At 41.5% G+C, this 23,188-nt stretch overlaps 1 protein-coding gene across 2 annotated transcripts in view; it reads left to right on the top strand.

Moving 5' to 3' along the window:
• Window positions 1-23,188, top strand: part of trrap (transformation/transcription domain-associated protein) — a 114,762-nt gene that overhangs the window by 24,325 nt on the left and 67,249 nt on the right. For both annotated transcript variants that reach the window (XM_034707109.1, XM_034707107.1), the window contains exons 30-43: window positions 1,670-1,840; window positions 2,672-2,740; window positions 4,763-4,882; window positions 5,348-5,467; window positions 5,717-5,881; window positions 6,003-6,184; window positions 6,354-6,552; window positions 12,594-12,722; window positions 13,694-13,960; window positions 14,353-14,559; window positions 19,235-19,393; window positions 19,640-19,783; window positions 21,884-21,994; window positions 22,683-22,829. In XM_034707109.1, the coding sequence (XP_034563000.1) occupies window positions 1,670-1,840; window positions 2,672-2,740; window positions 4,763-4,882; window positions 5,348-5,467; window positions 5,717-5,881; window positions 6,003-6,184; window positions 6,354-6,552; window positions 12,594-12,722; window positions 13,694-13,960; window positions 14,353-14,559; window positions 19,235-19,393; window positions 19,640-19,783; window positions 21,884-21,994; window positions 22,683-22,829 (2,190 nt within the window). The remainder of the gene's footprint in view (window positions 1-1,669; window positions 1,841-2,671; window positions 2,741-4,762; window positions 4,883-5,347; window positions 5,468-5,716; window positions 5,882-6,002; window positions 6,185-6,353; window positions 6,553-12,593; window positions 12,723-13,693; window positions 13,961-14,352; window positions 14,560-19,234; window positions 19,394-19,639; window positions 19,784-21,883; window positions 21,995-22,682; window positions 22,830-23,188) is intronic.

The following is a 23,188-nucleotide window of genomic DNA, read 5'->3' as shown; positions in this document are numbered from 1 at the left end:
CTTTCCTGTTAGTTGTTTTGGAGATAGTTAAATAGATCTGTTTGAAAACACACTTCACCATGGCTGACTTGAAATATAAAACTTCAGATTGCTCTCCAACTTCTCCCAAAATAATCAGTTCATTATTGTTGTGGAATAAATCCCCTGAGTGATGTGCTGTGTTTAAATAAAGAAATGAGCTACATAGTAAAAAAAAATTTTTTGAACCAGGCTGTAAAATACAGACACTTGAGGAACTGCTTTTTAAAAACGGGCTTCATTTTTCAACTCTGGAAGATGCTGCTTGTTCATCACTCAAAGCCCAACTGGAGACGTTACCGTTTGGCTTTTTAGACTCTTACACCTTAAATCTACATGCTTTAAAAAAGTTCAAGAAGGCTGTATTTTTAAGATCACACATTTTGGTAATTCCTAATCTCAACCACCTGCTCTGTTCTTTGCATTTGTATATGAATTTCTGGTCAGTTTTAGAACTGATCCCAAATTAATTCAAAGATTTTCCAGTTTTATTTTTCCCCTTCAGCTGTAATCCCCATTGATAAAACCCCAGCTGCAGACCCACAGACATGACCTTTCTAAATCTGGATTAAAGGCCATGCCCTTAAACTATGAAGCCAAAGATCAGAGTTGTGAATATGTTGGCATTCGTCTAATCCTTTTAAAAACACATTTTCCACACCTTTTGAAATTCCTTTGTACTTTGTCAACCTGACGCTTCCCTCTCTGTCTTTAACTGCTTATATCATTTACTCTGTTTTTTTGTTTACCTGTTTAATGTCAAGTTTGTGATTATCTTGTTTTCTATTTTCCCTTTATTTCTCGCTTCATTAGTCTTTGATCTTTATCAGTCATGACATTTGCCTTAGAAGTCCTTTCAATAACTCTCCCCCATAAACAATTTCCCCTCCCGGTTATCTTCATCTGGACTTCCCTCTCCTTCATCACACTCTCCCTGATCCGGTCCCGCCTCTACTCATCAAAGTATCCATACCATCTCACAATCCATCCATCTACCCATTGTCCCCTTTTTCCTTCTGATGCTGTGTCCTTCATTTTCTCTCTTCACCACTGTCACTCCTTCTCACTATCTTGTGATATTTTTTTCCCCTAAAGCCATTCCCTGCTCTCTCCATTCTTTCATCTCTGGCCTGCTAGCACTAATGAGCGTTGCCATGGCCCGATCGATACAGGATGGAGTGTTTGTTCTCAGCTCTGAGAGGAAAATGAATGTGGCTGCCGTGCATCATTCCCTTCCTTCTGTGTGAGGGTCATGCGTCATCAGTGTGTGGTGTTGGCATGTGTGCTTGTTTATGGCTGATGTTGCCCTCATTTGTGTGGCCTCACTGTCTTGATGAAGACACAAGGCAGCAGGGATGGATTTCGGCACTTAATCCACGGGCCACCAAGCCCACAAACTTGATGGTCAAAGTAGAGCTTGTGCAGGTCGAAGATGTAAACTCTCAACAAAGCCTAGCTTAGTCTTCTTTAGTTGTGACCTCAATAAATAAAAAGACACTAACAGAATGAATATGTATTGTTACATTGGAAGAAAACAAGCTACTCAACAACATAAAATAATTTTTTTCTAAATATTTAGTCCAAGATTTGTAAAAACTTCATATAATCTTTCTCAGACTGTAACTGATGTTTCGCTCTACTCTTGATTCAGTTCCTCGAGGGTGCGACCATCGAAGTGGACCAGATCCACACTCACATGCGCCCCCTGCTGATGATGCTCGGAGACTACCGGAGCCTAACGCTCAATGTGGTGAACCGGCTGACTTCTGTGACACGACTTTTCCCCAACTCCTTCAACGACAAGTTCTGCGATCAGATGATGGTGAGAGAGCTTTCAATGGTAGCAGTGTTTCAGCTGGGTTATAAACTAGTGATTAATTAAGATTATGTGAAATAGCTCAGTTTAAGCCTAAATATTCTACAGATTAGTATAGGAAATGAATATATTATAGCAATATAAAACAATTGATATGCAGAAACATAGTGCACCAATAATACAATCTGAAATATGTTTAAACATAATCCAACTAAGTTTTTAAAATACAATTTATGGAAAATTATTTTAATACAAAACATAAAATAATTATCTTTATTTAAAGTCTAAAATCATTGAGAGTGAAGCCCTTGTTTACAATGACGCCGAGCTAAAAGAAACATTAAAATGCATGAGAAGCAAATAAAAGAAAAAACCTTAAAATACTGATAATCAATTAAAAACAGACACCAATTAAAAAATAATGTTAAAACCATTAAAAAGTCAGTTATAACAGGATGTTATAGTCCCATATTGTATCTTTAAAGAAAGCAATTAACAGATTTATGTGTAGAATATAAAGATTATATTAAAAAAAAACTAAAGGAAAACATGATTTCAATTTACATCAGCATGCACAGAAGTCTGTCTAATATGAACACAAAATAGACAGATTATTTCCTAACATTGCAACATATTTAGATTCATGATTTTGCTGAATTAAAGCTAGCAGGCCTCATGGGAATCACTACAAACACACTCTGCTGTGTAATACTTTTAAAATGTGTTTAAAAAAATGAGTCATTTATTGCTGGATTCTACCTGTTGATCTGCACATATAAACACACACAAGTATGGCTACCATTCAGTCTCAAGCCCATCTCTCTCTGTCTCTCACAGCAACACCTGAGGAAATGGATGGAGGTGGTTGTAATAACACACAAGGGGGGACAGCGCAGCGATGGCAGTGTAAGTACACACATAATCACATACACACACCTTTCTACTCTATTCAATTCAATACAAATGTGTAACTTTCACCACCCAGTATGTGTAGAGATGTCTCTTTCTCTACCTTACTAGTAACCTTGTTTGAATATGATACAGTAGCAGTCACAGCCTTTGGTAGCAGGTCAATACAGCTGTCTGCTGGCACCTTTTATTGTTCACTTCATCTGTCTCGCTGAGCCCCGCAGCACCCTCTGAAGGGGCAGAGAAAATTGCCCCTTAAACACACAAAAAGCCACAGTCACATGTAGCCAACACCTCCTCCTCAATGTGGCCTCCTCCCTGATGAGTTGTGAGTGGCCATATTACAATCAATGATTAATTAGGCGCCAGGCAGGCGGTGGTGGGCCCTGCGCTGCGTCTCCTCATTATCTCCCCGACAGATAACCTTGTAAAGGCAGAGAAAAGGTGAGAGGGAGAGAAGGAGGAGGAAGAAAAGGGAGAGGGGGGGTAACCATTGCCTCTCCTACATAGAAATAATGCCCATTTTTTTCCTCCCTTCTCTTTGTGTGATCTCATTCTGCTGTATCTCAAATTGGTGTGCTTAATTAGATGCAAATTGGCCCTTTGTCTTTCTTTTCCATCCAGCTTGCGGTCTTTGTGGGTGTTGACAGCAAGGTTGGCAGTGACAGTTATAGCCAGGGGTCAGGGGGTCAGTTAGCCGGGACTTATAACGACACAATGAAGGGGAAGAGGGACAGAGCAGGGATGAGGATGACAGTGGGTATCATAAACTGTAGAATATAGATTGAAGGTATAACAGCCCCCATAAAGTGAAGCCAACATTTTGAGCTCCCTCTACTGATTGGCTACAGAACAGATTATAAAGCCGGCCTCCTCCATGTTATCAGATGGGACATGGGTCAAACATGAAAAATAAGCTAATTTTCACGGCTGATTCGTGCACATTATACTTAGATTAGTTTTCGTGTGTTATTTGATGCTGTAAAAAAAGTGTAATACCATGATCGACAGCTTCATTGACAAATGCAGCTCCAGTGTCACCTTGTGCACCGTGTAAAAGGTTATCAGGGTGTGGGAACATAGAGATTCTAATAACCAGGTGTCAGAAGCAGTTAAAAATATCATTTTTAATTTGACTGTAAGGGTTCAACAAAAAACAGAATGTCAGTTCTTGTATTCCTGACCTGATTTCTGTCAGAGGAGTGTTTTTCCTCCAAATGTCACAGATTCTGTGTCACACCACACACATGGCTCCTGCTGCGTTATTCCCTCTGCGCTGAGAAAAAGGTGTCCACTGGGTCACCTGGAAAGGTTGCTGCTGTCTTTCCATTTCATTATCACCCCTGTCTTATCTGCTCACCCTCCATATGGAACAAAGACAGACAACACACAGACACACAACAAAATGCACACAAACTGCTCTGCTGACTCTGATCATTGTCTCCCCCCGTTCCGGCACAGCCTGCGTTGGAGGGCGTCGAGGTGAGATGTGATCCGGTGTTGCGCCCTCTGTTGGTGACTCTCTCTGTCAGTGATTGAAACGTAGCTGATCCAATGTTGTGCTGGTGAATTAAACCAATGTCGTTGTAGTGGTGCTGGTCGAGTCGCCCTGTTTTTCTATGTCCATGTCAGTGGTTGTCTTCAGAAACGTAACTGTCATCTCAGTATTGTTCTTACCTCATGTTTGTCTGTTTTAGAACCGTGTAATCCAACCCTGTCTTTCTTACCTTTACATCTCTCCAGATTACACTAACTCGCTCTATAACTTTCATCCTGTTGTTTGTGCCCTGTGCGAATGTTTCCCAAGAACCCTAGTGAGTGTGGGATTTCACTTAAGGATAAACACTAATTGCATTTTCAGTCCTTTACTAAGATTCATCCTCGTCTTTCCACAGTGGCTGTCCATCAAGACTTGTCTGTCAGCAATGATGTCCTTGTCTGGTTTCCATCATCTTACCTAGAACTATATTCACACCCTTCTTTTCTTTTTTCTCTGTCTTTGTCTGACTCTTCCTCCAGGAGATGAAGATCTGTTCTGCCATTATTAACCTTTTCCACCTGATCCCAGCCGCACCACAGACTCTGGTCAAACCTCTGCTGGAGGTGGTCATGAAGACAGAGAGGGCCATGCTCATAGAGGTAAGAAACAGACTCCACTTGGAGGTTTGGTCAAGTCCATGTAAGAAAGATGAGCACAAATAAACCTTTCACATAAACACAGTGATTTAAGGCACTTTACTTGTTTTTTTCATGTGTAGCGAAACAAAAGAAGTAGCACTTTTAAGTGGTACAATGGAAAAATGGCAAACAAAGACTATTGTTGTGCTTTAAAGGATATAACTGCTTCAGAAGGAGTCATGGACATTACTTTGAACACTTTCTATAAACTCTCTTGATAATCTCCTGAAGTTAATTTAACACCCTGGGATAAGATTTCTAATCCTGTTTGATCTTAGTGTATAAATTAATCCCACATAAACCCTGCAATTTAGTCTTCAAAGATCTTCACAATAAAAGGGAACTGACTGCATTTGCTCTTTTGAATTAATGCCCGTCTTTTTTTTTCTCTGCCTGTTTCTTCTTCTGTTTCTCTTCCTTCGTCAGGCTGGCAGTCCGTTCAGGGAGCCTTTGATCAAGTTCTTGACGCGCCACCCGTCTCAGACAGTGGAGTTGTTCATGATGGAGGCAACGCTGAATGACCCTCAGTGGAGCCGCATGTTCATGGTCAGACACTAGAAGCTTTCAGTAGCACTCTCTGAAGTCTTTTCTTTGACATATTTTAGACTACATTAAACTGCCTCGGTAGAGAGCTTTCATCAGGGGTGATTTTTTTTACTTAAAGCTCCATTATTGATCACTCAAAGTAAAAATACCAGTGAGAATCATGTGTCTTGAAAAACCACAACAATTGATCACTCAGTGAAGTTAACATGGTTCTCTTTAGTAACCTTATATTTGTTTGTGAACACACAGAGCTTCCTGAAACACAAAGATGCCAAGCCACTCAGAGACGTGCTGGCCTCTAATCCAAACCGCTTCGTCCCCCTGTTGGTTCCTGCTGGCACTGCAGCTACTGTCCGACCTGGATCTCCCTCCACCACCACAGCCAGATTGGACCTACAGTTTCAGGCTATCAAGGTATACATTTTCAATATGCACACACACTTTTTAAAGGCTGCCACATCATGTCAGGTCAGATGTTTATATGTGTAAAGATAACTCTAACCCTTTTTTTCCCTTGCATCATCTCCTTCCCCAGATTATCAGCATCATTGTGAAGAATGATGAGGGCTGGTTGGCAGGGCAGCACTCCCTGGTCAGCCAGCTGAGGCGAGTGTGGGTCAGTGAGGCCTTCCAGGAGAGACACCGCAAAGACAACATGGCTGCCACCAACTGGAAGGAGCCCAAGCTGCTGGCGTTCTGCCTGCTCAGCTACTGCAAGTATGTACCCCTGCTCAAACTGCAATAGGGGAGCCTTTGGGCCAGTAGTTACTCTGAAATTAATAATGCTCATAGTTAAATGTAAAGCGTGATACACTCAAGTAAATCCATATAATATTTTCTTCCCAAGTAGTGAGATTAATTTCTGTGCTTTCCTTCTCCTCCACAGGCGAAACTACTCTGAGATCGAGCTGCTGTTCCAGCTGCTGCGCGCCTTCACAGGTCGATTTTTATGCAACATGACTTTCCTGAAGGAGTACATGGAGGAGGAAATTCCAAGGAACTACTCCATCGCCCAGAAACGCTCCCTGTTCTTCCGCTTTGTCGAGTTCAACGATCCACACTTCAACGATGAGCTGAAAGCCAAGGTATGTACACGGGCACTCAGCAGGAAATTACGTTTGATTTCATCAAGTGGAATGCTCGGGGATGTTAATGAATTCACAAATGAAAACATTGTGTCAGACGTCAAAGCTGTACAAGGGTATAAATGTTTTAACTTAAACGCTAATTATCGTCTTGTGTGCACATGAAATAATTACTTTGTGGTGGAAGAATTATCTTGTGCACCCAAGATAACTTGTGTGTGTAGCGGTTGTGTACTCACTCTCTTGGGTTGCATGCTGAACAAGGCAGAGACATTCACTTTTATTCTAATAACAACATCAGCATATCAGGACTGTCAGTTAACTTTATAGCAGTGAGAAGTGCTAGAAAATGCTAGAACACAAGCAATAATTTAGCTCACTGTGGTTTAGTGAGCTTCACCACAGAGATAGATAATGCAGCTGTGATGTAGCAAAGCAGCATTGTAGTGTGCCAAAAATACTCTACACCAGGGCTATTCAATTGAATATTTGGTCGGGCCGGATTTTCAGACTAAGAACATGAGCTGGGCCGGACATTTTTAGCAGACAGTAAGCAAAGTTAACCATTTAAAGGAAAAACAAATAGATAAGATAAGAAACACACTGGATGTTTATTAACCTACTGCCACATCCAAAAGGGCATAAACACAATAAAAGAGCAGCACTTAAACTAAACCTATGCTGAAATACTGCTTTTCTAATTTTTTTTTTTTTTTACAGGTAAATATAAGCACATGTTAAGGTGCATATGAACAAAAAAAAACAAAGTGCAGATTGGGAACACCCTCTTTTGTTTTGGTCATATCTGAAAGTGCATAAATTAATTTATGTAAGAATTTGTCAGTGTCAGTAAAAGATGTTTCTCTTGCCGGACCCAAGTTACAATCACTCTGCAGTTGCTTTCGGGCCTCATGTGGCCCACGGGCCGCTAATTGAATAGGGCTGCTCTACACTGAATCAATATAATCTCAATAGTGTTTGATATTAAAGTGGAAGCTTGTGTCAAACTTAGCATATAGATTATTTGTACTCCAAAAATAACTAATTCATTTTAATGTGTTTAGCAGAGCTTATAACATATCAACACAACATGGGGTCCACCCTTCAAGTCTGCCCAGCAGAAGGCGCTTATACTAAAAATACTTGTCCCAGTGTAAAGCTAATTGTAATTCATTATAAACAGTATGAACATTGCACACCAAAGATAATTACTTGTTGCCACAACATGTTTATCTTGTGTGCATCTTATGCTATAATTACCTTGTGCACACAAGATAAAAATGATCATCTAATGGGACTTTAATAAGGGCTCTCAATGAAATTGGAGTTGTTGTAACATCACTTTTTCTGTGAAGTTCAAGAGAGAGGGATTAAAGACTGCAGCTTTTTTTATAGTCCTTTAGTTCTATAACAGCAACTATGATAGTATTGGTTTTATGCTAATAACTTTAGGGTTTAAAGTCTCTGGGGACATGACTTTAAATATTTAAAATTCATATAGAATATCACAATTTATGTCATTAAGCAGTAAGGAAAATCTGTGTGAAAATAAGCAGCTTTTAGATAACCTTGTTCAAACCTAGTTTATTTTCCAGTTCCTCGATGGTGTTTGCGTGGCAGCTACACATGTCAATCAAACTAAACTGTGGCAACAGTGACAGCACAACATGGTGCAACACAGAGAGTGTAGTCCACACCTAGATCATGTTTCAGCAGCATGACTCTGAACGGCTGTATATGGTCAGCGAGCAAGCTAATGGCAAAGAAGCCAAAGTGATGAATTCGCTCAGACATACAGAGACAGATTGAGAAGGAGTGAAGTCAGTTTGTTGCACAAGTGTGGGTGTGATGTGTATTTTTCATGATTGGTTAGATATTTATTTTGTAATAAATCTCTATGTACAACTTGCCCACTTAACATCCAGTATCAGAACATTTTCAAAAATGTAACAGATCATATTTTAACAAAGGATTAAAGTTCAGTTCAAGTTTAATTTGAGATATTTAACAGCATGTCAGAAAGTTTTTGTAGATTTGAGTCACAAGAGGCTTTCAATGACAAACTGGATCTTAGTTTTTGGTATTGAAGCATTGTGTTTGAAAAACAGCAAAAAGCATTTTCATATATTTTACAATTCTGTAGAGATTTGAAGATTTAATTCCGAGTCCTCAGCTGAGTGATGCATGAAGAATCATGTTGCAAAATTCATCAACTTTGTCTTCCTGTAGCTTTCTGTGCCTCCTCAGTGAGGGCTAAACTGAGTGACTTCTGTAGCTGGCGTGACGTGCAGCAGAAGTTCTTTGACAGAGGCAGGAAGGTCATTTTGTCTGACTCGAGACCCTCAGAGGATCACACATGGCTGCCTCTGTCCTCGCTACCTGACCTGCTGCTGCAAGCATTACAATCACTCGGGCTGCTTTTTTAATTAAGCTCACTCTCGCACATTCATGCCCTGATGCTTAAACACACATGTGCATGCATGCACACACACATATTGCACAGCTGTAACAGGCACACAGCCTGGCAGGACGAAGCAGCTGCTCTGCCGTTAAGTACAAACGGGTCAGTGGGGAAAGGCCTGCCCTGGCACACGGTGGCACACGGTAGCACACGGCTTAATGGTTGTGTTGCAGGAACATACACCAGACACACAGGTGAAGCTGGAGTGAGCACACAAACTTTAAAACACAAGGACATAAGCAGGTGTTTATGACCCAGCTCACTGAACTCCATCCTGTTTGGTTCAGTTTCTTTCACAGCAAAGTGTTAAGAAAGGAAAGGAATAAACTGGAGCCAGCTTCTGTAGCTGGAGGCTGAAACGCTGCTTTAATTTTTCTACAGAGCAGACTGTATTGTCTTAGATTGCAGAGCTGCATCACCACCACAGAAGTTTGCTCATTTTGTTGTTTTACCCTTAATTGTCCTTCTCTGGTGCGCAGCTGATGTGAGTCGTATGTGTGAGGCGGACAGACACACAGACACAGCTACAGCCACACACACACACACACGCACACACAGACACACAGAGAGGCTGTGTTTCTGTGGGAATATGCTTGTGTTGATTGGTGTACGAGTCGTGAGTGTGGGTGTTACCTCCCCTGACATTTAAATAATTGCCTTTAGCATTCCACTGCAAACGTAACATCACTTTGTCTCTGTGTGTGTGTGTCTGTGTGTCTGTGTCTGTATCTGTGTCTGTGTGTCTGTGTGCGTGCACTTGTGTGTGTGTGTGTAGCACGGCATGGCCACAGGAGAATATCTCTCAATGAGACTCTAGAGGAGGATAGTAACAGTGTGGGACAGAAGCAGCAGCAATGAATCATCTCTGATCGCACAGGCTGACCTCATGCTGCTCGTGTATTTCTCCTTTTCTTAAAGCCAAACAAACCTCAAAGAAGTAGCATTTCTGCTGCCTTCTCTTGTTTAAAATCATCTGACTATTCACAGGAAACATTTCATACTGACAAGCAAACAAACAAGTGTTGAAGATTAATAAAGCAAAGCACATCTGTTTCACATTCTGCTACTTCTTACAATCCTGACGAGACGTGGTAACGCAGACTTCTGTGCAACATCAGAATGTTTCGACATGTTGCACCAACACCAGGGCAATTACACTCCTGTGTTCAGTCATAAAGATTCCATGCTTATTGTTGTAAGTTCATGTTACTGTTATCCTCATTAAAGTAGATCTTAAAGTAGATTAAGATTAAATTATGCATCCAAATGTATAATCTAACAAACCCATATGAAATCAACACGTGTCGTTGTTGTGTGTATGTGGAGGCAACAGAAGTGTCAGAGAAGAGCTTTTACTCATTTTTAAATACATACATTTTTCTAATTTCCTGTCAATATGCTGTATAGATCCACAACACAGATAATGCATGGCCAAACGGTTTATAACTTTCAAACCAAAAGAGGTTTTCATCATGCACCATGTAGCTGAATTTAGATGCATTAAAAACAGTTCATTGAAATCATATAATTAGAAAATGAGAAAAGCATTGTTCTAAAACATTGCCTGAGGTTTGAGGTTTGCTCAAAATAAAATCTGATCCATCTTGCACCTCTTCACTGAACCATCAGTTAAACTCCTCTGGCAAAATTGCTACAAAAAAACGTTACATCCAATTCACCCTGCGTTTAAATGCTCTTCAGAAATCGTACTTTCCAACGCTTCAATCCGTTCTTAGTGTGTTCAACAGATTAAAGGTGTAATGTGGAAAACCACGTGGACGCTATAAATCAATTTGTTGTATTTACATGCTTAGAACTAATAGGGGCCACTCTACATTAATTACAACTTATTACCATATTGCAACTTATTACCATATTGCAAAGTATATGCAAGCATAAAATCTATATTGGGTTGAGTCAGCATTGCTAATTTGGTGACCACCTTCAATAGGCTTAAGACTCTACATCAGGAACCACTGGTTGATGTCACCAAGACCACATCCATGTTTTATCGAGTTTGTTGAATTTTTTCCCAGTCTGAAATGTCCTACTCTACTCCAACCCTCTAACCCTTACGCCATATAAAAGCATGGTTGTACCCTAGTGGTGAGAAAAATTGAAGACTTCTAGCTGCTACTTTAAAATGCAGCTGATACAATATTTGCACATTGCATATTTTGAATATTTCATTGCAATATTTTGAGTGTGCAACGTCACGCATCTAACACACACAGCCTGCAAGAGAGCAACAGCCATTAGCATTACTCTGAGATCACGCAGTGATTGATGTAAGAGCAGCTCAGAACTAACAGGAACACATGAGACTGAAGAACAAACCGGTGCTCACATGCAGACTTAAATGATGACGCAGAAAATGCATGGCGTTTCTGCATGTGTGTGCAAGACTCCCAACCATGCATGTACAATGTGCAGAGTCCATGTGAATAATGTGCTTACAGTGGAGCCTGAACATATGTTACCGCAGCTCGTTCTCTGCTGAGCGATGCCCTGTCCTCCCTGGTGATGGATTGAACAGGGGAGTTCATTAACAGATAGCAGCTTCTTTAATAAATGCAGTCATTAGCTTTATTGTGTTTTTCTATCCTGTTTTTCAACAGCTAATCAAGCCTTTGTCTCTATTCCCGATTGAGGCTATTGCTGCAAGTTTCATGGTATAAGTGATAGATTTAGAGTTGTTTTCTACTTTCATTGCTTATTGATTAATTAAAAGAACATCATCGTTTTTAAAGTAGTACCTCAACGGTACAAAATGCTTTCTCTCCTGATTCTTTAAAGTCAAACAATTTGAGACTTCTTCGCCTGAAGGCTGTCTTTTTGCTCTTGCTCCTTTGTCTATAATAAATCAAAGTTGAATCCTCTGTTATTATCAATCTGAAACAAGGACCTGTGTCTCTCTGATTAAGAGTCGATTATTATTATTATGTCAATGAGAAGTGAAAGTGTGCATGTCACAGCGGCTGATTTCACTGATTAGTTTCTCCTCGTTGGTGAAGTATCATTGAAACCTTTTGTACTCTTTGAAAATTCTGAAGGAATCAAGGTTTCTTAATTTTTAACCAAGCAGCAACCTCCGGTCTAAAAAATATGAGTCCAATGCGGAAGTGCTAAAAACTGAAGTTCATCGAGGATCCGCTTGAGGCTGGCTCCGGAAGTACCGTAAACCACATACACACCAATTCTAAAAAGACTATCTTTACAGCAGAAATAAACATGTTTACAGCCTGGTACAAAAGACGAGTGTGGTCTGGATAGCTCATTTGTCGATTGGCACACACTGTACGGGGGATGAATTTTTTTCTAACACGGCAATTTTGAAGATATTGAGATTATGATTCTACCAATATGAGGCACAGCTGACTTGATTGACAATTGGAAACACTGTTGCTTTTGGCTAGAAGGCTCAAAGTCCGCCTCTTCAGCGCTGGCCTCAGAACAGCACTTCTGAAACAGATGGGTGACGTCACGGATCCTACGTCCATATTTTATACAGTCTATGTTTTTCACACAGTTTTTTTTTTACAACGGTAAATAGTTTCAAAGTGTCCTTTCCTGTGTTTAGGTTCTGCAGCACATCCTGAATCCAGCCTTCCTGCACAGCTTTGAGAAGGGAGAAGGGGAGCAGCTGCTGGGACCGCCAAACCCTGAGGGAGACAACCCTGAAAGCATCACCAGCGTCTTCATCACAAAGGTACACATGCAATCCCTTTCCCCATCTCTTTAACATCTTTCTTTCCATTCAGCCTGTTCAATCCTCCCTCCTTTGTTGATTAATCACAAGCTTTGTCTCTCCATTCATCTCTCTGATTTCATTCCGTGGTGCATTTCCTCTCACAACGCAGTATCACTCCAGCACATCTCCATACTCTCAGTCATCATCAACTACATCCCACTTAGTCTGCTCTGCTCCTCTCATGTCTTGATCATTTCATTGTTGTTATCCTATCTCCTTCCTTTCTTCTCTTTCACCCGTCTTTGTTTTCTCTCTCTCACTCCTGCCGGTCTGTCTCTCTCCATCACGTTTCATTCATGGGGCCTGGCTATAATTCCCGGTGTAAATGTCACAGTGTGACCAAGCTAAAGGTCAGCGTGTTTGTTTGTGCGGGGGCAGATCTCATCACTGACTAACACCGGTCCTAATGGCTGCTAATGGCTGCATTTCCAGTCTGGTTAAAACTCGCTTCCTCACTCATGTCTCTCCGTCTGTGTGCTCTCCTGCTATCTCTACCTCTCCAGGGAATTCATATTTTCATGATTATTTGGAATGGGGAGCTGTTTTCTTCTTTAAAATGTGTTAAACATGCTACAAAGTATGTTGCTGTTGTGGTGAAATGTCACTGAAATGGAAGTAAACTTAAGTCAAAACTGTAGTTCTTACCCAATCAAGTAAATAGCATATTAAAAAGTGTTTCTCTCTTTCTAATTTATGCTGATAAATTGCACAAAGTAATCTAAGACTTCTATTGACCGCTGTTGGAATTCAATATGAATTAAGGCTGCACCAAAAGAAATGTGTTTTAATCACAAAACATCTTAGCTCCTTATAAAAAAGTAGTGATGCCATAAAAAGTCTGTGAATGTTCATTTCCCAATCTGTGTGGATAGCAAAATATCACCTTCTCTAAACACCTGACCACCTCACCTCTACTGTTCATCTAAAAGGTTCTGGACCCGGAGAAGCAAGCTGACCTTCTGGACTCCCTGCGAATCTGCTTGCTGCAGTTCTCTACCCTGCTGGTGGAGCACGCTCCCCACCACATCCACGACAACAACAAGTCACGCAACAGCAAGCTGCGACGCCTCATGACCTTCGCCTGGCCGTGCCTGCTGCCCAAAGCTTGCGTGGACCCTGCTTGTAAATACAGCGGTCACCTACTGCTGGCCCACATCATCGCCAAGTTTGCCATTCATAAAAAGATCGTCCTGCAGGTGAGACGGATGCAAAGATAGTTGAAACAAAAGAAAGAAATGATGGAAAAGGGCACACTCACACTGGACCCAGTACCTTGCCAAAGCACGATTGTCTCTGTGCCACTGTGTCAATGTGACATGTGGTGTGAGCGCGGTAAAGATTCCTCACACTAGTCAAACAAACTGGACTTTGGTGGAGAAGCTTGGGCACAATACAGATTGCCAAGTGTGCTTAATGTATGCAGACCAAGAGATGTTCTGTTTACATTTATACTGGCCAAGTTTCAAAGTGAGGGGACTTTCAGCTCTTCCCAGGCAGCTTATCCCTTCATTTTGCAAGAAATAAGAAATAAAATGTATGAATGATATTGGAAAACTACATGATGAGCTGTTTCATTTTTCCTCTGCAGGTCTTCCACAGCCTCCTGAAGGCCCACACCATGGAGGCCCGGGCTATCGTACGACAGGCCATGGCCATCCTCACCCCAGCTGTACCCGCCCGCATGGAGGACGGCCACCAGATGTTGACCCACTGGACGCGCAAAATCATCGTGGAGGAGGGCCACACTGTACCACAGCTGGTCCACATCCTGCATCTCATCGTGCAGCACTTCAGGGTGAGCTGATGACAGATAAATACACACAGAGAAAGGCGCTCTTCCTCCTGTCAGCCTCTGCTGAATTTATTGATCTCCAGTGTTTTCAGAAAGGCTGAGTGGGGTTTAGGGAATATTCGAAGCAAATGAGATGTCTGTCTCATATCCTGTTTTCATGTTTGTTTGGTCTGAAAGCAAAGCAATGCTTTGCATTTTGCAGCTTTCATTCTAATTTGGATTGCACTAAGATGCCCTCTGTTAAAGGGATAGTTTTAAGTGGGATTGTATAAGGCATACGTCAATACTAAGTGTATTACCCACAGAGATTGTTGTCAGCTTGTCCTTTTCTTTGAGGAACTAGCCAGAGAACAGACACAGACGCAAGGCTATAGACAGGGTCAACTCTCCCAAGTTACTTTGCTAGTATTAGGAAACTCCGACCCAAGCATCAAAGTCATTGTTAGTGTTTGCTCTGGGGAATAAACTTCAGATTTCTCTTTGCTGTCAGAAAGCCTATTTGTTTTTGCACTATATGTGTTCTCGCTAACAGCCCACTCTTCGTCAAACATTTCAACCTGAGTGACTGTTGCTTCACGCTGTCAGTCAGTGATTAGATCTCTCACATCCCCAGAATTCACCAGAAACGATCGATCAGACAGACAGCCAGCCATTCAACAAACAAGCATTTTAAAAGTTGTCATCCCAAAGCCTGCATTTTCACTTTATAAAAATCTGCATCATGGTGCTGTTGTTTTGCCACACTTGTTACCTGTTTATTGCAAATATGTCCCAAGAAAATCTGTTTCTATTTCGGGTTAATGCTGCAGGTTGAGACCATTGTGTAGCATGCTATTAACAGTGAAACTGAGACCAGGGCGTAAAATTAACTTTTTACCTCATCTGCCATTGGCTAGTGACCTCCAAAAATTTTCCAGCCAAAAATATTTTTCACCAGCCAAATTTCATGTTCATTGCGCCAACAACGAAGGGGTTTTGCTTCTGTTTGGTGTGGTTTGTCGGGTCGTAAGTCAGCCAGGACTGAGGTTGGTCAGCCTCGTCAATTTTCCAGTTTTCTTTGAAACGTCGTATAGGGACATTACTCCGTTTAGCTGTCAGTTCCTCTTGTTTATCGTCTCCTGCCTCTTTCTTTATCCTTTTTGTTTGTGGTGGCTTCACGTTGGGAATGTGTAACCACATCTTCCCGCCGTTCTTCTTCAAGCAAAAGGAATGAATACAACTCCAGTAGCTGATGTCACTCCTCTCAATCACAACACAAGTACAGCACGGCGCGAGGGTCAAAATAGCCTGACAGTCGGCAGAAATGGGCGAAAGTATGAAAACAAAACACTGAAAAGTGCAAAAAACAGGGTGTGGTCCGGGGAATGTGATGAACAAAAAAATGAGTTATTTTGCAGTCATATTTGAAGAGAATGAGCTGAACACGCAGTTAGGTCGCCAACAGGACTGTTAACGACTGCTGAGCATAGAAAAGAAAGTCTTTGCTGGAAGTCGTTTACTGCTAACTATTGGCTGCACTAGAATCACAGAGAAGTTTGCTTTAGTTTTCAGAGGAGGATGTTGTTGTTGTCAGGCGATCTCTGTTGGGTTCCAAGACTGCTGACTTTTTAACATTTCATCATTTTATATTTTTAATGGTAAACTAACACTCCTGTTAGCATCCACAGCCATTTGTCACTGCTGCCAGCTTTCTGCTCAGTGTGACTTTGGTAACTGCAGCGAACCACATGGGGGGAAAACAGTGGAGAAGCTATTTTTACTGATTATACGAGTGCCCTGAATAACATGACGCCTCTCAATCAGTCCTTATGTGAATGGAGCATCATCATTTAAAGTACAAGTATCATTTTTTTCGGATGGTACCCAAGACAGGGTTGTTGTGCTCTGTTGCCTCATGTTGTAAAAAGCTCATATCATTCATCACTGGGCACCGGAGCTAATGGTAACTGCCTGCTGCCTGTAATCGCCTTAATGCCATCTCCGCGAGGATCAGCAGAGTCAAAGAGCACCCGATCTCTTCACAAGTCCGCACCAGCAAAGCATCATTGGCTTTTATGTTGGTTATCCTCCCTGAAACTTCCCAGAGACTTTTTGCCCTCTTGCTTCTTCAGCTGATGTGCTCTGACCGGCCGGTCAGAAAGCGACGGTCTTTAAGCAGAAGACTGACATTTTCCTCAGCTCCCCTCTCTATCTCACTGACAGGCTGCTCTCACTGGGCCAGATGACTAATCTAATGTAATCACATCAGCATAATTACACTGGGGGGAAGATAATGACAGATAGATGAGAGACTTGGTGTGTGTGTGTGTGTGTGTGTGTGTGTGTGTGTGTGTGTGTGTGTGTGTGTGTGTGTGTGTGTGTGTGTGTGTGTGTGTGTGTGTGTGTGTGTGTGTGTGTGTGTGTGTGTGTGTGTGTGTGTGTGTGTGTGTGTGTGTGTGTGTGTGTGTGTGTGTGTGTGTGTGTGTGTTAAAGAAATAGAGTGATTGCGTGCGTGTTTGTCTGTGTGCACACGTGATGGACAGGGCTTAGCAGCTCTGTCATTAAGGAGCTGTGATGCCCCGCTCTATCAGCTGTAATTACCCTCAAAGTGAGAAGCTTTAATATTCTTTGACACAGGCAACAGTCCTTAGATAGACATCTCATCTCTCGCTCTTTTGTCAGCATGCGTCTGTGTGTTCGAGAGTCTCAGTTCGGAGTGAGGCTAAGTGACTCTCAAGTGTGACGCTGGAGAGTGTGAACTCTCAGGGCTAAGTGTGTGTCATCATGTCCTTGAGAGTAAGTGGGAATACGACTTCAGAGTTTGCCTCTTCTGACACTCGGTCTCAAAGTGATTGAGCGCCCCGCGTTTATCTTTACATGTGGTATCGCTCCGAAAATCTAGAGCAAAAATAAGATGCATGTTTAATTTGTTTCAGCAGTCATGATAATGATGCTTTGTGCAAGGTGATTGCTTAACTTAATGTCCTAAAGTGACTATGTGTCCTCATGTTAACCCCACATCACTGCAACAAATCAATCTTCTTCTTAGAAAACTCAAAACTGGCTCTCTTCACACATGAACCCCACATTCTCTTCGTGATCTTCAAGATGTTCAAGCCCTGATATTTACAGGAACTTTTCATGTCACACATGCACCTCAGAGCAGGAAATGATCAGTGTTGGATATGCTCTCTCAGCTCGAAATACACTGCTAAAAGTAGGTGAGAGAGAGCTGCAAGGTAGGGCCTGGAGGACAAGAAGGATAATCATCTGTAAAGGTGTCTGTTTTTACATTGATGTCTCTACAACATGTACAAGGACTAGGGATGTACATTTTAGGTATTCTCCGTGATAGATTTTTGGAAATGTTTACTATCAATTATCAATAATAAAAAAACATTATTATTCTTATGTCAAAAACAAGGCCAAATACGTTTTTCCCCCTAAATTATATTTTCTACAGCAACAAGATGCATATAACTGACGGTATCGAATACGGTTAACATGTTTAACACTGATTATCAACGATCAGGCTCATAAAAATATTCTCTGCGGACATAGTCTTATAATGTGAAGGCACATAATACTAAAAGAAAAGTAATTCAGACTCACAGTGTCCAGTTTTCTGCCTACTAGTTCTTATTGAGAAAAACAAGCATGTGTACGCAGTCAGGTGTCAGCCGGGAGCGCAACCGGGTCATAACCAGTCCAGAGGCAGAAAAGCTCAGACGGCTCTGATGTTGTATGTCTGCAAACATAGCGCACTAGCAATTCCCAACAGTCTGTTCGCTTTGTATCTAAAGGTGGGGAAATGTCCTGTTTATAGTTGTCCGTATCGTTGCTGGCAGCAGTTGCTTATTGATCCTCTTGGAGGAGCGCACGTGGAGACCTGACGCGCAGCCTTAGCCCCCAGCTGAGCGTCTCCGCTGTGCGTAACACCTTTAACAGCTGATTCACATCGAAACATGCTTTAAACTTAAAACACCTCCCTGATAGCCGAGTGTGATATGAGACCACATGATGTTTGTTCCACGTGACGGTAAATTGAAAACAAAAATGCGTGTTTCGAGTAAATTCTTAACAATCAATTAATCAATAATCGATGAATTGTGTACATCTCTAATAAGGACATTTCTGTAGGGGGTGCTTTCAGGAAAAAGTCGACACAAAGTCAGGTTGAACATGGTCAATGTTCGGAAATTCCATATGTGAAGTGGACTGGACTGACAACTGTTCTAGTACATCATTCATGGAGCTGAGCATCTCTGAATCCATGCTTTTTAGCTCACTGTTTTGGAGACTGAGTTTTTTCTGTGTGAAGAATGTTTTTGATGGACAACCAAAGTCTGGTGTTCCCTCCAAGGCAAAACAGGACTGTTTGTAATGTTATGGTTCTATAAAATGCCTCTTACCCTTCTCACTCCTCATGCTTTGATTCTGCTTCTGGTTTCTGCAAAAAGTGGAGGTTGAATTTGTGAAATGTCTGGTCTGCAAAAGTTGAGAATGCAAATCAAAAAGCTCCATGCTTGCAACCTTGCTGGCTAATCTTCCTCATGTGTCTTGCCTCTGTTTACAATTTGAAAATGCTGCAAAGTCAAACATTACTTCAATCAGTTAAATACATTTTTTCCCCTTGCTGTAATATTTTATTTGTTAATGTCTTATGCTTAAATGTTTACTACTTTGATTCCCTTCCCAGGTGTACTATCCTGTGCGCCACCACCTGGTGCAGCACATGATCAGTGCAATGCAGCGTCTGGGCTTCACCCCCAGTGTGACCATAGAGCAAAGGAAGCTGGCTGTGGACCTGGCTGAGGTGGTCATCAAATGGGAGCTGCAGAGGATCAAAGACCAGCAGGTGTGTTCATAGACTGTTATGAATATGTACACACATCACAGTCAAATCCAGGCAAAGAGGCTGGTTTTATTTAAACACTTTAAACATTTTTGGAGTCATTTCTCATAAATACTGAACTAATGACCACGTCAAGAACCTTGACAAACCCTGTACATGTTTTTTTCTGCAACTTTTTACTTTCCTTTGTTAACCAGTTTAATCTTCTTCATCCCATCCTCCTCTCTCTTCCTGTTTTCCCTCTTGTAGCCGGAGTCTGAGACTGACGTAGCAGCTGGCGGTGAGGGGACCAGCACGGGTGCTGTGAAAAGAGGACTGTCTCTGGAAGCCGCTACTGCAGCTGCTGGACAAGATGTGAAGAGGTTCCGTACAGCCACTGGATCTGCTTCCACGGTGAGCATCACTCAGTTAGTTTCCACTAGAATAGAAAGCCAGGAATTGGCTTGACATTAGTTCATTAGCTCAAAATGTAATAACTACATCCCCTTCTTCCTTCTTTCAAAGTTCTCCCTGGTTGTTTGTGTGTTTCTCACTTATCTGAACAGTTGCGGAACAGTTTGAAACATACTTTGATCAAACAGTCATTTCTACATCTGTCTGAGACAAAAATTGCCGACAGGAGAAAACAGCACGGTTGTTGTTGCCTTGATCCATTTTTCTTACTAAAGAATTGCAGCTGCACATCTGTTTCATCTCGAGTCCCACTGTGATCTGTTGTTTTTGCAGTTCCAACACTGGATGAGATGCCTTTGTTTCAAGGGGCGCCTGTTCAAAATCTAAATCAAAGTGTCTTGATTATACGATGATCAATCTCTGATACATACAAAAACTCAACTTGAAAAAGCTGATGTTTTATTTACATTATAAAGATTATGCTTTTAATTGCATCAGCTTGTTATCACAGGCCTCCAGGTTGTGCTGGGCCTCCTTGTGATACTGCGACCCGCATCAGTCACACGTCTCTGCAGCAAGTTGACACAAAAATACTGCTTTATTTTATCTGCCTTTCTTACTGTACTATACATATACTTATCAATTAGTATGAAATACATCAAAATACATTCAGAATTCACTTGATCAACTGATCACCACCCATGAACATGAAGTTTTTAGAGTGAACAATGTTTCCACTTATGTATATGCACTGAGGCAAGTCAACCATAAGTCCATTCATTCCTATGGGGATCTGCATGATATTTGATGTGCCTGTGAAACTCCTCCCCTCTGTTATATTTCAGTCAGGAGTCTACTGCCAGTATGTTGAAAAAATCTAATGTCTTCTGCAGATTTCAGAGAGACTGTGGCTGTTTTCGAAACCGCCTACTATACTAGCAGTACGTACTGATTTGGCCAAAATTCAGTATGTAGTCAGTAGTAAGTGAACAAGGGCAAAATCTGCAGTATGCCAAAACTCCCCGGATGTCGTACTGATTCGGGAACAGGCTATGTACCTCAGTTCACTTGCCAGTGTTGATTGTCAAGTGTACTCGTATGACTAAAAATCAGTTTTTCTATCAAGTTTTAACATTTCATGATTCTGAGTACTGTTGTTCTGCTAAAATGTAGTCATACTTAATACACAGCCACATTTTCTCTCTCATTCTGATATGAAACACAGACAGATGTATCAGTTATCAGACAAAATTAGCCTCTCTCCCATTGCTGTGGTTCTATCGTTTTTATCCGTCTGTAAAGAAGTGAATTTTCTTGTTTTGGACACTATTATCTGTTAATTTACAGACCTACTGATGTAGGTTACACACGTAAGTGGAAACCAGGCGTGTGTTGTCCTGTTGTAAAACAGGAAAATCTAAAATGTTCCTTGTTTTTTATGCTTCTGTATGTCCTTGTTTTATGATCATAGAAGAACAAATGAGGACTACGACATTACAGTATTATCAATACAAATTGTGAGTAAATAAATGAAAAGACACAGGCAGAGTTCACAGTGCACACAGAGGCATTCAGACACAGAGATCAAGTCAAGGGTCTTTATGATTGCGGCTGTCCTATTTTCCCATAGTTCATTCCCTTTTTCATTTGAAGCCATAGAGTTGTTTAAATTTGTTCTTACACTTAAACAAAAACAGTTTGATTTTGTGGTCTGAATGACTGTCTGATACTTGGGTTATTTTATCTGATGTTGGGGGAGAATTGCAGCAGAAGCATTTGTTTCTGCTCGGACCAACATAATGATACGAGTTAAGAAAGGTGCCTGGATAATGATAAAAAAAAATCAAAGACACAGCCTACTTTCCTGATAAATACTGCAGACAATGCGTTTGTTCTTTCATACTCCCTCTTATGCAGACACTTCCCTACGCAGCATTCGAACTGCTGTCACAGAGTTATGAAATCTCATTCATTTCCTAACCGATATAGAACCTTCAGGTTTAAAATCTCTGTTCACAGAATGCTTCTTTTCTTTGTATTCTGAATGAAAAAACATTCAACTTATTTGTAATCATTTATTGATTTTCTGTGTGTTTTCAGGTGTTTGGTCGCAGCCAGTCCATGCCGGGAACAGAGACCATGCTCACCAAGCCGGTTGAGAAACAGCATACGGACACAGTAGTCAACTTCCTCATCAGGATTGCATGCCAGGTAACACCTCCACTGTAACTTTCACACACCACACAGCACTCCAATGCTCTACCACTCACACATACACTGAGTACAGTTCTGCCATCCATAGCGCCTGCCAGGTAGCACGCAAGTATCCTAACCCCCTCAGAGGTGAAGGTAGGACACGCCTGGTGGCTGTCACACACACATACACACAGGCCCTTTTTTGCGTGTCCTCCGCATACAGCTGTCCCTCGCTCTCGCGGCAATGATGACCTTGGTTACAAGCCTGAAATAGACTGTTGAGATTTAGCTCACCTTGACTTTCCCTAACTTCTTTTTCATGCCAGGCTTCATTCTCACTGCTCATCCAACCATCCCTGTTGAATTTAACCTCCTGGGATCACTCACTGCTCACAGAACAGACTAGGAACCACAATCTTTTCTTTATATTCCACTTGACAACAGGGGGTTATGACGCCGAATTGATCCCTGTAGAAAAATTGCATCGATTTACTGACTTCAGTGATCAGTATTAACCCATAGACATCACACCTACAGATAATAGAGATTCACTGTTGGTCTCTGGGATGCTTTTCTTACTGTCCCAGTGTGTGGGATTTTTGCCTTGTGTCAGGACTACATTTAAGTATTGTACATGATGCCTTCTGTCTATCATGGTTATGATTACTATACCAACCAACCTTCCTCCCTGTCTCCTTTGCAGGTGAATGACAGCACCAGCGTGGCTGGGTCTCCAGGGGAGATGCTGTCCCGTCGCTGCGTCAGCCTGATGAAGTCTGCCCTCAGGCCTGAGATGTGGCCCCGTGCTGAGCTCAAGCTACAGTGGTTTGACAAGCTGCTTATGACAGTGGTAAGATAAATTTTGTGCCTTACAGAACAAATCAATCATTATGCATATTAATCTCTATTTATGGGTTCTACAAAAACATGAATCTCTATGAGATCTCCCCTGGATAGTCCACTCAGATTTGACCAATCCCCCAATAGCATGCTTTGGCAGAAAAAAATAATCCGTATGGAGCGCAGTAATCTGACAATGACTTTTTATCTCTATGAACAGAAGTCTGAATGAAAGTGTTGCAAACAATCAAAATAAATTCAAAATAAAAATATCAACTTGAGTGATGATACTACTTGACGCTCTGTTGCAAAAGCCAAAGTTGTTCATTATTCTCCTCTTGAGGACAGGCCTAAAGCCTTGTTCATGCT

The sequence above is a fragment of the Notolabrus celidotus genome, chromosome 18, assembly GCF_009762535.1.
Source record: "Notolabrus celidotus isolate fNotCel1 chromosome 18, fNotCel1.pri, whole genome shotgun sequence".
NCBI lineage: Eukaryota > Metazoa > Chordata > Actinopteri > Labriformes > Labridae > Notolabrus > Notolabrus celidotus.
The sequence above is the reverse complement of the archived record's forward strand: the minus strand, read 5'-3'. Positions and strand labels throughout refer to the sequence as shown.